The 13,207-nt window shown below is 37.9% G+C and overlaps 2 protein-coding genes across 2 annotated transcripts; one reads left to right on the forward strand and one right to left on the reverse strand.

Annotated features, from left to right (window-relative positions):
* Positions 1-98: 98 nt before the first annotated feature.
* On the reverse strand, positions 99-6,813 carry LOC145768333 (retinaldehyde-binding protein 1-like). Its single transcript, XM_082579814.1, has 10 exons — positions 6,808-6,813; positions 6,303-6,413; positions 5,615-5,691; positions 5,028-5,167; positions 2,454-2,569; positions 2,307-2,369; positions 1,783-1,941; positions 1,167-1,277; positions 540-671; positions 99-248 (listed from the first exon to the last, which is right to left on the reverse strand). Exons 1-10 carry the CDS (start codon positions 6,811-6,813, stop codon positions 222-224), a joined length of 942 nt encoding a protein of 313 aa, XP_082435940.1. The 3' UTR covers positions 99-221.
* Positions 6,814-9,137: 2,324 nt separating this feature from the next.
* Positions 9,138-11,307, forward strand: LOC145781575 (uncharacterized). Its single transcript, XM_082593249.1, has 4 exons — positions 9,138-9,570; positions 10,010-10,104; positions 10,629-10,732; positions 10,921-11,307. Exons 1-4 carry the CDS (start codon positions 9,193-9,195, stop codon positions 11,037-11,039), a joined length of 696 nt encoding a protein of 231 aa, XP_082449375.1. The 5' UTR covers positions 9,138-9,192; the 3' UTR covers positions 11,040-11,307.
* Positions 11,308-13,207: the final 1,900 nt, after the last annotated feature.

Here is a 13,207-nt window from a genome sequence, read left to right on the forward strand (position 1 = left end):
CGACTTTCACGTCTAAGTGTCGCGATTTTTGATCTCTCTCAAATAGACTCGCCGTTTGAACAATAAGTACGAATTGTTTATATTTTAAATTATCCAGAAAAAAATCGTTCTCTGCATATTTATAAAATGTCACTTCACTGTGTTATTTTTTTTTCAAGGTTAAGCAATCCATGACTGTCTTGATGTTTCCCGAGTAAGGTAAAGTCGTTCCCAAAAATATTTCATAGAACTGTATCTTCGGCGACATCCTAAAAATAACACATTTAAGAAACAGAAAGATGTCATAGCAGTGGTTTGCAGACGTTTATAACTTGAAGAATCAATCAGGCCGACACAGATTAGTTTTAATGGAATAAACATTGGAATACCGTCTCAGGTTTTATTTTTAATTTTTTTCAAGACTTAGCCTTCAAGTTTAAAAAATTATGAAGTACTTTACTTTACATTTCAAACAACCCACTAATTTTTTTAATATTATTCTCTAGTTAATGTTTTTATCTTGATCATTTTGTCAAGAATGTAGAAGTGAAACCTCTCACTTTGCTCCCAAACAGCATATCTGCTACCGCTGTTCCATCATACTCCGCTCCTGAACCCCCAAGGTCTTGTGGAAGATATTTCTTCGGGAACTCGTTAAAGAAGTCGTCCAATTCCTCGCCGTAGACGTGAATCTGATAAGACAATGAATGCATGAAGTCTGTTAGATGCCATGATGCCTCCAAACTAGCCTACAAATCGCCAAGATTTTGCCCTAGTCAAAAATAATTTTAAGAAAAACGCACTATATCCAAAAAAGGTGGTGTTTTCATAAGTTCCCGGTCTGCTTAAAAGGTCACGTGCCTTTAAAATCACCTGGGCTAAAAATACCCCTAAAAACTCCCTTTCAACGCTTCTGCCTGATGGTCTTACCTTTATCCTTGAACATGCTGTTAAGTGCAATTTATCTTGCAGAGGAGGTCGTTTGAAACAAAATTAATCAACTAGAGATCCTTTATACCACATTAGAATCATCAATTAGAATCGATTGTAGAATATCAATTGAAACAATCAACCGACAAAACTTAAAAGTGTTGGGTTGACGAAATGTTGGCTGATCGCAATTATAACGTCAATTTACGCTATTCTTACTGACAAACCTTTAACTAAACATTGTTGCTCATACTAACCCTTTCAAATATCTTTGCCTTTAGCATGGGCTTGATCACATTGAAAGCTTTGGCAAAGTACCAGGGCTGTCGAATGCAGTATACCCCCTTGAAGCGGCACGGAAAGCATCCCTTGAGAAGCAAAGTACATTATGCTTTATATGTGTTGTTGTCACTTTTTTTAGTATGCTTCGACGGCCATTCTAATTATGGTACCGATGAGTACTGAGAAAATACAATAGGCAAGGTACCATTAATCACAAAATGCAAAGGAATTAATCGAACAAAGATTATAATGAATTCTCAGCTTAATATTAAAAAAAGTTGTACAAAGAAAAGTTACACGTAGGCTAAGAACTTGAATTTATTTGATTCTCAAGGTTTTGCGATTGCTTGTTACAATTCAATAAAAAAATTCAATTTTAACAAAACGAAGTAGTATTTCAATGATTCCATATTGGGAAGTTTACTTTGCTGTCAGCACTATAGTATCATTTTCCGTCAGCACTGTATCGTCGGACGTTAAAGTGTCAGTAATAAATCAGTGTTGTGTGACATCAAATGATTTCGCCAGTTTCCAGTTGTTGTTTCAGTGATGGGAGACAAGATATTTGTAGCAACACCAGAATTCGTTCACCTGCAGCATGTCGATCATCAGTTTATAGTCGGCGACTCCGACCGCTCCAACTTGCCCCATTGTATAGCCGCTGAAATCTTCGACGATGCAAACGCCGTTGATTTGAGTTTCGCTGCTTTCCAATAACTTTTCAAGCACAGATACAAAAACCCCCATTGCCTGAAAGGGAAAATAAATAATCATTGAGAACTCCAATCTTGGTTTTGCAATTCATTCCATCATCTGCGTTTCAAGCAAGGGAAGGAGGCCGTCTGATGTTGGTCTTATGTGGTTCACCCATTGATCGCTGCTACTACAAATTTTATTTGTGCATGGCAAAGAAATTTCAAGGAAACCATAACAATGTTGACCGATGTGCGCATTAGTAACTTTTTGCTTCTTCAACCATTCGTGATCAAGTCATAACCGGTATCAACCACACAACCGCAGTTTCTCATCTAAAAAACTAACGCTGGAAGCCAAAAGAAAATAAAAAACGCAAAGAAAAAAACAAAGGAAAACAGAATACAAAAGTTGCGGCTTACTTTTGCAAATGGAAGCTCTTCTGGATCCCAGTTCTCGAAGGTGAAGAACATGACGACGCGACCCTGGATTCAAAGTAGAAATGTTTTAAGCGTCACATCTCTCATAACAATACAACAATGTGATGTCACAAAGCATCTAATAACCACCTCAGCATCTCTGGTCGGTAAAACTCCGGGAAGTCCCCTCTTCACCCAATCCTTGAGTTCTTCTTCGTGAACCTCTGCTATTACATCTGGGTATCTCATTCTGTAGCTGATGTACCCTGTCACGTGATGGATAATAATGGGAAGATCGGAATATAGCATATACTTTACCATTAGTGCAAATTATTTCTATAACAGCAATCGGAAGTTATTGATTGAATATTGGAACATTTATCGTTAAAATTAAGAAAACTTATTCTTCAAGAGTTGTTTTGTAATGCATTGCTCCATTCAGGAGACAGTGGTATAGCCAGTCCAAAATTTGGAAGGGGCCAAAATTTTGACTAAATATTTTGCCTATTTCAACAACAAATGTGGAATTGGCAAAATAATTTACTCATAGCATATACTAGTCTGAGAGGAGATCAGAAGTCATCGCTGAGCCCTGTTTTGATTCGTTTCTTGCACTAAAAAGAGCTCTCAGCCTCAACAGTTGATGTTGGTAATGCCGCAATACATAGATTGTGAAAGCGTGTTTGTTCATCACTCAAGTGACCTGCCATTGTTGATGTATGTAGACTGCCACAGCTTATAGCCATTCCTGACAAATTTTTGGAAAGCCAAGAAAGAAATTGGCCAAAATACTAAATGTCATCTATTTCTACTATTCCTGTGAAGCTTTTATACACTTGCTGCTTTTCATGCACCTCAAAGCGATGTTGAATTGTCCTTTGCCAAAAATTTTTTACCTTTTCAAGAAATACCTCGCGACTCGCCATCCTTTTACAGACACAAACGATTCGTTAGCCTCGACGACGACCTCTTGCACTATCATATTGCTGCTGGCTATTCATTGGGTTTCTCCTACATAGTGAGCGTTCCTGGCCAGTCGAGCAAAAATGCTTTTTCAATCTTCATTTTCGGCGTCAATGCAAAATTGAACAAGCTTAAAAAATTCCCTTTATTTCGAAATTTCCGCACAAAAACATGTGGGGCTACTTGAAACACAGAACACCACATCCCATGGAAGTCATTATGTCCCTGTTTTCTTTATTTGCATAGCGAATTTCGCCTCCAAGTTCGCGCTCACATTGTGACTAATTTCTTTACTTTAAAGGAAATATTTTGCTTTTTTGTCGTAATTAACGACAAAGAAGCAAAATTAACTTTGTCATCTCGGTGTCAACAGCTTTTCGAGTTCTCGACCAATTACTAGAAGTTTTGAGATTTCATAGAAGCAAAAACATCCAGTTTTGCTTATTCAGGTGATGCCTTTGTAGGAAATTTGGTGCAAAACTAATATGAGAAGCTAAACGTTTAAAATTGCGGAGTGAAAACTTCGACCTAGATAAAACATGACTGCGAATAGAACACAATACGCTGTTCTGACGTTACGCAACAAAAAGTTGCGTCTATTTACGCTCGCCGATACTGGGTACGCAAACACGCGGTGGTGTGCAATGTAGACTAACACTGTATGGAACAGGCGTAATAAACATCGGCCTAATGACCGACCGTCTGCTTATAAAATGTTAGGAATAAAATTATTGAAAATTAAAATTTTATAAATTTGTTGAAGCCATGGCCCCTTTGGCTTCCCCCTGGCTACGCCTATGCCACCAGGTTCGCTGAATAAACCATTTATCAGTTGTTCAATTTGTTTCAGTTCTGATCAGCTATTTGCAGATGACTGAGCCGCTGATGGGTCGAAATTTAAACCACTATTGCAATTTTTATTTTGGCCAAATGTGGTTCCTACTGATTGAGATCGATTTAGCTCGCTGGTCACTGGAGCCACACCATGCGCTCCACAGCTACATCACCAGATCGGTAATAAAGAAACGCCTCAAATCGAGAAGCCCCTTTGTCGCTCAAGCACAATCCTTGCTGGAGCACAACACCAGTGCCTCATCCTGGATCGCCAATACCTGGCAAGAGGAGTGGACAGACAACACATCCAGACTACACACCTTTGTTCCCGACGCTGGACCCATGCCACCAGGAAAGGAGCTCTGGGTACGGCTGAATCGTCTCCGCACGGGTGTTGGACGCTTCGCTTCCTTGACGCACAAATTGGGCCTATCAACATCTGCGGCATGCAACTGTGGTGCAGAGAAACAGACAGCAGATCACATCCTCTACCATTGCCCGACGTTTACTCCTCCAAGGGCAGTTGGCCTGTCAACGCTGGAAGACTCTACAATCAAGTGGCTGCTCGAAGAATGCCCGGACATTTGACCCCAATAAAATGTAGTCCAAAAACAACCTCTCATACGAAAGAAGATGAGATCGATTGGTGGACAATTGACACAAAACTCACTTTTGTAGCGTGTTATGTGTCACTACCACATTTGTTTTCCTTGTCTCGTCTTGACAGGTTTAGTAAAAGGATTCATACGGTGATTGACAAGTGGTGCTTGAAATTATTCGATTTGTTGCTTTGGAGTTAACCAAACCTAAAGCTAACAAATTGACGTTGATGACTATAGATTCTATTTCCATGATTTTTAGGTTTGGTTAATAAACCATTTGCTTTTTCGTAATCGCTTCCTCCTTGCTATCTACTGACCAATTTACCTTTCATGAGTTCCCACGCGCGGCTAGAGTCGAACTTTCGCGCTCGAAGAAACCGGATTATTACGTCATCGCTCGCGTTCTTGAAAAAGCTGTAAGTTAATTCCACTTCAGCTTTGTCCTCATCGCTGCAAGATTCTAACCTGAATGAAATGTTTTAAATACATTAGTAGCATAAAATCATAAACCAAGCTACAACACTGGAATTATTGTGGTGAGAAGAGCAAAATCTACCATCGCGCTGTATATCATCAAGCTTTCTTCGGTCGTTTAAAACAATGATTTGCATTGCACCAAAACATACAAAAGTCTCGAAAAGATGACGTCAGAAAGATTGACGCTTGAATTTATCTTTTCATTTGCGATTTGGAAAGTTCAAGTCACGACGTGTTGGGATTCGTTTGTGGAAGCTTAACAAAATAACAAGTAACCCAATTATTATTAGTCACTTTTATTGGAGCTTTCTTATCACAATTGTGACTTCATAACAAATCGTTTATTCAACTAGAAATAAATTCAATTTTGGTTTTCTTGGAATCTTTTCACTATTATTTGATCCACTTAATTCATGGAAGTTGCACGTCACTCACTTGTCATTAAATATTTGACGCAGGGCTGCCAACTCCATTTTCTTTCTTTCCTCGGTTTCGTTCAACTCCCTCGTTGCCTGGAAAAGAAGTAAAATGAAACATTTCAAAACTTCGCTTTATAATAATTAAAAAGTTACGTTTAGTTCTTTAAAATGAGATACTTTTAAAAGCTTCTGTATGAAATTTAAGCAAAGAATCTCTTCTTTTTGTGAAACGTTCACATTTTTAACATTGTAAAATGCCAAGTTTAATTTGAATTCAAACAATTTATTATTATTTTTAAATAACGGCTTAGACGATATTAATTGGTAATGGAGACATTAGTTATAAGTTTCATTAAAAACTTTTCTTGATTTAATTAAATTTGCAACGTAAAAACAAAACCAATAAACTAAAGCGAGTTTGTTCTAGTTGAAAATATACTTTTTACTTGGAAACAATAGAAACCAAAAGTAAAATCGTTAATTGAGAAATAGCCCACAATCGAAAGCCAGCTGTATATTTAGTTGATTGCTATTATAATCTGAACGAAATGGAGCCGAGCAGCAAACCAACCAAAAAATTATGCTAAAAAAGATTTAAGTAGAAAATGATTTCAATCGCGAATACTATCCGTAGCCTACATTACATCAAGGTTGCATCGGAATGATGGATCTTACAACGTTACAAAACGTTTAATGAACGTCACCTTCTTGACGGTGTGCGGGGGCAGAGCGTAGTCGTTTCCACACACCGGGCCATGATCAGCTGATGTAAACGTGCTCTGATTGGTCACAGACAGTCGACGAAACGATCCACTCTGAAAAGAATGACGTCATCACTTACATAATCGTTGCATTTGTGTGGCCATTGTTCACCGTCGAGTGCAATCCCACCAGACAATCAGTCCTTTATCAAATTAAATCTATTTAAAGAAGGAAAGAGCAGTAAATTTGGGACGTTACAGAATCGCTGCGCAACCAAGTTTGTTTTGATGATACGTCATCACTTCCAATCTATTTGATAATAATCTCAACATCTTGCTCAGTACAAGTTCAAACAACAAAGCACGTGGTTTACAAATGGCTCTACTAAAAGTTCAGTAGCAGATGAAACAGAATATTCTAAGTTATTTAAATAAGCATCGTGCCAATGCCATAGTTTCTCGTTTTTCGTTATTCGCTTACAATCACCGCAACGCCTAAAGTACTTACAGCCATTGTGAGGATATAATACCCGCTCGAGCTGCGCTATCGCAGTTATAAAGACACAAAGACGAGATCATTTTTTCTCGATGGAAGATCTGTCGGATTATCGTTTGACGTCACACAAACGTTTGCAACCTTCAGGCGTGCAAAATGGTGAAAGTGGGTTGGGCAAAGGAAAGCTATATGCATATTATATGTAAAAATAATGTATTTGAATTAAAAATTCTTTTACTTTATCGACGTTTTCATTCAAAATGCTCGCTCCTGACTGTTTTGTGACTTCTGATAACCATTTTCCATTAGTGTGTTGGGGAGACCTGAAAACTTGTTGTGCGACATCAACATTCAACAACCCCCAAACATTTTTCCTTGGAGCAGGTATGAGTGCTTATTTACGGTGATATGAAAGTTTGCGAGTGGTATTTTATTCCACATTTGATACTTTCCCAAGTGTTATACTGTATTGCAGTTCCATGGTTCATTCATAGCTTGTCACGCCAGTGTCGGAGCCAGGTAAGAGCATTGTTTGTGATGTTTTTGAGGTCGTTGTCATCACATTTCCATGGTAACATTTTCATGGTAACATTTCCATGGCAACGACTATCAACACACAGTTCCATGGTAACGATTATCAACAATTGCAGACCTTTCTTTTATTTCCTTACATGTAACGAGCTGCATTGTTGGACTGTGGAGCGAAATGATGCGAAAGTTCCTGTAATAACTTCGCTTCGGTTTAAATTTCTTAGCATCAAGTTCATTTCGTATCAAACCTCCTTTCATTGAACAACAATTTCAGTATAAAAACGTTTTTTAACACCGCTTGTGAAAAAATCCTGTGGCCATCACAGGAACAGTTGTTTTTCCAACATGAAACTATGGAGCATGGTATTTGCACCCATGACGGAAGCATTTTCACAATTTTGTAGATTTTTCCTAAACCAGAAAGTAAAAGAAATTTATGTGATTTAGGAATCCCAAAAAATAAACGCAGTGAGATGCATACCGCAAATGAATGGCGAAGTATATTCCTTTGCAAGAAAGCAAGTTAGAACACAATTCTTGCGTTATGCAAGAGAGAACACAAACCCTACAGTTTCCAAAGTCTTCTGTTTGATGCGACCTGGAATCGATCTCAAGTTTCAAGCGAAAGAGTGAAGGCGAAACCACTTGGCCACTGAGTTTGTACTTGCAATATTTAAGCAGAAAAAGTCGCCAGTATAAGCTACCAAGCTGGAAACGTTTTGTTAGCATTATATTTGCGTAGAAATGATGTTATTTGATCATCAGACCAGTGTCATGCGGTGTCATATAAAACAATGCAACAGCTGCTAAAAGGAGATAATCGCGACGTCTTTATGAAAAACAATCAATGAGCTCTTCCATTATCTGGATCATACAGGGACATTTTATTGGACTTCATGTTTTTAATGTCGAGAGAAAAGCTGTTTACGGATCAGATACAAAAATATTAATATGTTTATAATCTCTGCAGTTATTAGATGGTCTCAAAGAATAAAGAGATTAATTTAAATCCACTGACCATAGCATTTCCTCATTAATTCTCTGTGCTTTGCTGCATGTCTAGTCACAGATGCTTGTGTCGTTTTGTTTTTTAGAAAATGCAAAAAGTTGAGTACACAAAATGAAGGTTTTGCAGGAAAACCACAATTCCATCAGCACAACATGTTAAAATACACAATTTCATTGCGACAACCACCGACATTTCGAAACATCGTTGAAGGTTTGTGGAGGAAGCACAATGCAAGACATCGAATGATACGATAGATACAAAGAATGGTTTCTGTGTCACGCAACCCACTCAATGCAAATCTTAATCAGGAAAGCAAACTTTCATCACCTATGACTTTTGCCTCAATGTATGAAACCAAAACTTTATCGCATTTATTGAAATCAAATTCTAAAGCAATTGATTGAGTTTCGCTTTTAGCAGCATGATTGTTGCTTACTTCACTGTGTAGATTCTAACGATCTTTTTAAGCCTGATGCTGCGAGTTAGTTGTGGCAATTGTTGTTGTTGATATTGACATTGCCACAACTAACTCGCAGCATCAGGCTTAAAAAGATCGTTAGAATCTACACAGTGAAGCAAATTCTAAAGTGTTTACATCATCAATATTATGTACCGCGTTATTGCAGTTTGAAATTCTTTGTAGAGTTAAAAATAATGCTGCAATTTTGAGGAACTTGTCAGACAGTCACTTGTTTAAACATTGTTGTGTTTGTTCATAAACAATGTTTCTGTTTTGTCACAAGTAAAAACTTGACCATACGAAAAACTTATAATGTGGGGATGTTTGCACATGACAAAATAATTTAAAATAATCTTCTTGCCCAGATAATTCATAAATCTGTAACGGTGACACCAAGATGCCTTCTGGAAAACAGCAAAAACCGATAATGACCCCAGAAAATTCCCATGAGATTGAGGCTTTGCAAAAGATGGACAAAGAATTGAAAGCCGTGTTGACATCTTTAAGTCCATCTCTAGAGGCGCTGGCAACTTTGGCTCCCACCGACCAAGTAAACAAAATGAAAAACTTGATCATGGAATTAAAAACAAAAGCTGGAAAACTTTCGGATGAAAATGAGCAAATAAAAGATTTAGTTGATACTTTTAAAGGTAAAATAAGTTCGCCGTTAAATGGCATCCAAGATGCAAATTACATCACATTCTTGTATGAGAATAAGATCCTGGGGGGAAGACTGCAAAGAATACTTGATCCGAATTGCAATAAACGAATTCAGGTAAAAGCATAATATCGAAGATTGCTGTTGAGGAAACGTATCTTATAGTTTGAAACTTTGCTTGAAAATATGAATGACTGACCCAACCCCAGTCACCGAGGTTGGCTGTAAAGTTCAACGTTGTCAGACCAAGAACTGTATTTTGTAAGCTAATTAATCCTCTAGGTGCCGCTAAAGAAAAGTATTCCACTGCCACTAAAAGAAGAGAAATCAATTGGACAACACGAGAATCAATTGTTTATGACGGGCCGTGTTGATTGCGTGGTCACAAATGTCCACCCATTGAGGGGGGAACCTCTGTAGTCCGATAATAACGGACAAAAAGTTAAGCTCGTATCGTTGCCGTGCCACATACGGAGCTCTACATCTAAAGTGTAATCTTTGCTCTTGGAAGCCTGTTATCTTTTTGCAATGTTTAGTATCTTTTGATAATGTTTAGTGCGGAATGATCGACCGGCACTTATGCAAACACACCCAGACAAACGACATGGCTCAAGTGCTGCAAGATTACATCACAGGGAAACAAAATGAAAAGTGAGAAAAAATCCCCTATTGACTAAATAAAACTTCGGAAATTTTTCATTAAGTTTTCAAAGTTTACATAAATAAACTGGGCTAGTTTCCAATTTGCAGTCAGAATCCATCCATCACGTTACAATTATTTGTTAATTTAATTTCAAATGTCATTCAAAAACGCACTAACTAACTCTATACAGTACATTTTTTCCAAAATATTACAGTATTTTCTACGTATTGTGCAAAAGCGCTTGTATGACATTCTGCAATCGTTTGAACCTTTTAACTTTAGTAAAAAGGTGACCGCAAAATCCCGTTCCAAACTGCAAAAACGAAGTTCTTGTTTGGAAGCTTTAAAAAGCCCTATATTGCTTCCACCTTTAGTGCAAACACTGAATAAGTTAATTGATCTTTCAGTTGCATTCGGTTAAAGCCGGTTAACCGTTATACGCTGCGATTCACCCGAATATAAGTTTTCCAATAAAAACAAATTCCATGCGCTATGTAGTTATCGGTTATGCGTGATTACGACGTCATTGCAGGAAGAAACAATTGTCGAGCGCAAAGGTGATGAAGCCAGGAACTTTCATCCCCGGTAACGTTCGCGCGGTCAACAGCGACAACTGCGATTGCTACTTTGATGAACGTGAGTTGGTTGTCATGAAAGAAAAATTTTTCAGTTACTATACACTGATTACTCAATATAAACGTGCTCCCCGCTGGCTTAATGCCAGTTAGAAGTAAGTATTGGTAGTTAAGTCATTATTACGTGGTATCTGGTGATAGCACAATTATCACTAGTAGTATCATCATCATCTTATTTGTTACTTTTAGATTATCTTGGAGATCCTCCTATGTTCCGGACAGTTTATCACATGACTCTCGTTTGCATCTGTCTCATCTTCATGAGCGTCCTCGCGCTTGCTCTCCTCATCCAATTCTACGTCGTATGACGCTCTTTAAAGATGCGAAAGAACAGAGCGCGATGCATTTAGGAAGTTTGCAGGCTCAAACAAAGAAGTGAAATTGTAGCTCATTGATTGATGATCGACTGCAGCTTTATGGGTTTTCAAAATAAAGCGACGCTAAAGTGAAAGCAGTTTTCGTGCGATTGGTAATTTCTAACGCACCAAACTTTAAAATAATATTGACAATTTTCTATTTTCTAAGTTGGTGTCCATTCTGTATCTTGTATATTCTCAACTGTATGGCAATTAATTACTCATCGTCAGTTCGGAGATGTGCTTGCGATACATGTATCTATGTTGATATTGCATCGGCCAATTAAACTACCACAAACACAAGATGAGGAAATTATTCATTAATCATTGCACATCAGTGATATTCTTAGTGTTTTATTGTATAGTACATGTATTTAAGGTCATCAAAATCTTCTTCAATGTTGGGAAATAATCATTGATGAAAGTAGTAGATGAAAGTAGTAGCACCTAAAGAAAGTAGTGGTCTGGTTGTGAGATTTGAATATTGTTGATTTCTTCTCGCTCGATCTTTGATTGTTACAACTTCTCTCTAACGTTGCTAACAATCTAACAATGAATTTAACAATGATGGCACTAAAGATGCCGCTCTTTTGAAGAACTACATAGCGTCATTTAAACAGCAAGGGCCTTTTCTTCATAATGCAAAAGACTCAATTGCATGTGTTAGAGGATTGTGATGTGTCACGATTTCTTTCTATCTCTTACCAGGAAAAAGACTTGGAAAGGTTCAATGACGTAGTTTAATGGGTCAAACCGAAAAGCAGTCAATTAAATGTCGAATAGTTCTACTAGTGAGATGATAATCTAACTTCTTGAAGGACTTTAACGAACGGCTTCTCAAATAACTCAAATTTCGAACACAATTTATATCAGCACCAATTCTCATCTACTTGTATTCGATTTCTTCAACTCTCAATCAACAATAATTTCTGCACCAACTATCAATCTACAACTCATAACACAACTCCCATAATCACATAATCAACTCAATAATACAACTTAATAAATCATCCTACAAATTACACCACTATTTATAGAAGGTTTCTCGGTATAGTAACTTCGAGAAGGTTACGTAAGGTTACATCATAAAGAACCACTGTTCTATCAAGCAGCATTTAAATGTAAACAACAGAAGTCTCTAGATTGCTACGTAGGGAAAATGATTCTAGAAAACACACGTTACATAATACAGATTTCGTAATCAGAGGTCCATTCGTAAACAACCTTGTGACATCATGACAAACGATATTGGCAATTGTGAAAACAACAGCATGTTCCAGATACAGAATGATCTAGAATTACGTTACATAACAACGACTTCACAATTAGAGGTTACTACTGGTCATTGACCAATAATAACATATCGCTCAAGAATTCCATAATGAAAACAGCACATTCTGTCAAGACGCAAAGCAGCCCGACGCGACGCCTTGCACATTATGATGAGTTGCTTTGAAAGGGCAACATGACAATACATTTCCAAGATTCTATTTGACAAATTGCATCCAGAATTGAACTGAGGCAAACATGATGCTACGGATCTCTATCAGTTGATTTTGTGAAGAATTATCCATGTATTATCCATGTATTGTCGGCAGCAGTGGCCGAGTGGTTAGCGCGTTGGGCTCGCAGTCGAGAGCCTGCATGTTCGACTCCAGCCACCCGCACTTGCTGTTGTTTCTCTGGGCAAGAAACTTTACGACAATTGCCTCTACCTAGTGATCGATTTCGAGTAATGGGTAGTACCAAATTTAAATCATAAGTAGAGTAGACAACCGGAAACAGACATTGCCGTCGGCTGCAGCGTGGGTCAGGTGTACGTCGGAAGACGTACACCGTTGCATAGCGCTCAAGTCCGCTTTCCCGCAATGCAGGATAAAGATAAATCAAACAAACCAAACAATCCACAGGCTATCTAACATGCAGAAAATATTGTTAACCAACCGACAACGACTAGTTTGAAAGTTATTATTTGCAAATTTACAGACCCCTTTATACGGTAGATTCATAGCCCCTCTCTATGAGTATAGCCAATCCCCTCTCTATGAATAGGCCCCTCTCTGTGAATCGTAGGCCATCATAGGTCCCAATTGCAAATCCATAGGCGCCCAGATTTTGCT

The sequence above is a fragment of the Aplidium turbinatum genome, chromosome 1 (assembly GCF_918807975.1).
Source record: "Aplidium turbinatum chromosome 1, kaAplTurb1.1, whole genome shotgun sequence".
Taxonomy (NCBI): Eukaryota; Metazoa; Chordata; class Ascidiacea; order Aplousobranchia; family Polyclinidae; genus Aplidium; species Aplidium turbinatum.

Excerpts from the sequence above, each read along its gene's own strand:
- LOC145781575 (XM_082593249.1), top strand. The coding sequence starts at position 9,193 with ATGCCTTCTGGAAAACAGCAAAAACCGATAATGACCCCAGAAAATTCC. Across the intron at positions 9,571-10,009 it reads ATTGCAATAAACGAATTCAG|TGCGGAATGATCGACCGGCA; the intron begins GTAAAAGCATAA and ends GATAATGTTTAG. Across the intron at positions 10,733-10,920 it reads CGATTGCTACTTTGATGAAC|ATTATCTTGGAGATCCTCCT; the intron begins GTGAGTTGGTTG and ends TGTTACTTTTAG.
- LOC145768333 (XM_082579814.1), bottom strand. Across the intron at positions 5,168-5,614 it reads CGTCAAATATTTAATGACAA|GTTAGAATCTTGCAGCGATG; the intron begins GTGAGTGACGTG and ends CATTTCATTCAG. Across the intron at positions 2,570-5,027 it reads CGCGTGGGAACTCATGAAAG|GGTACATCAGCTACAGAATG; the intron begins GTAAATTGGTCA and ends ATCACGTGACAG.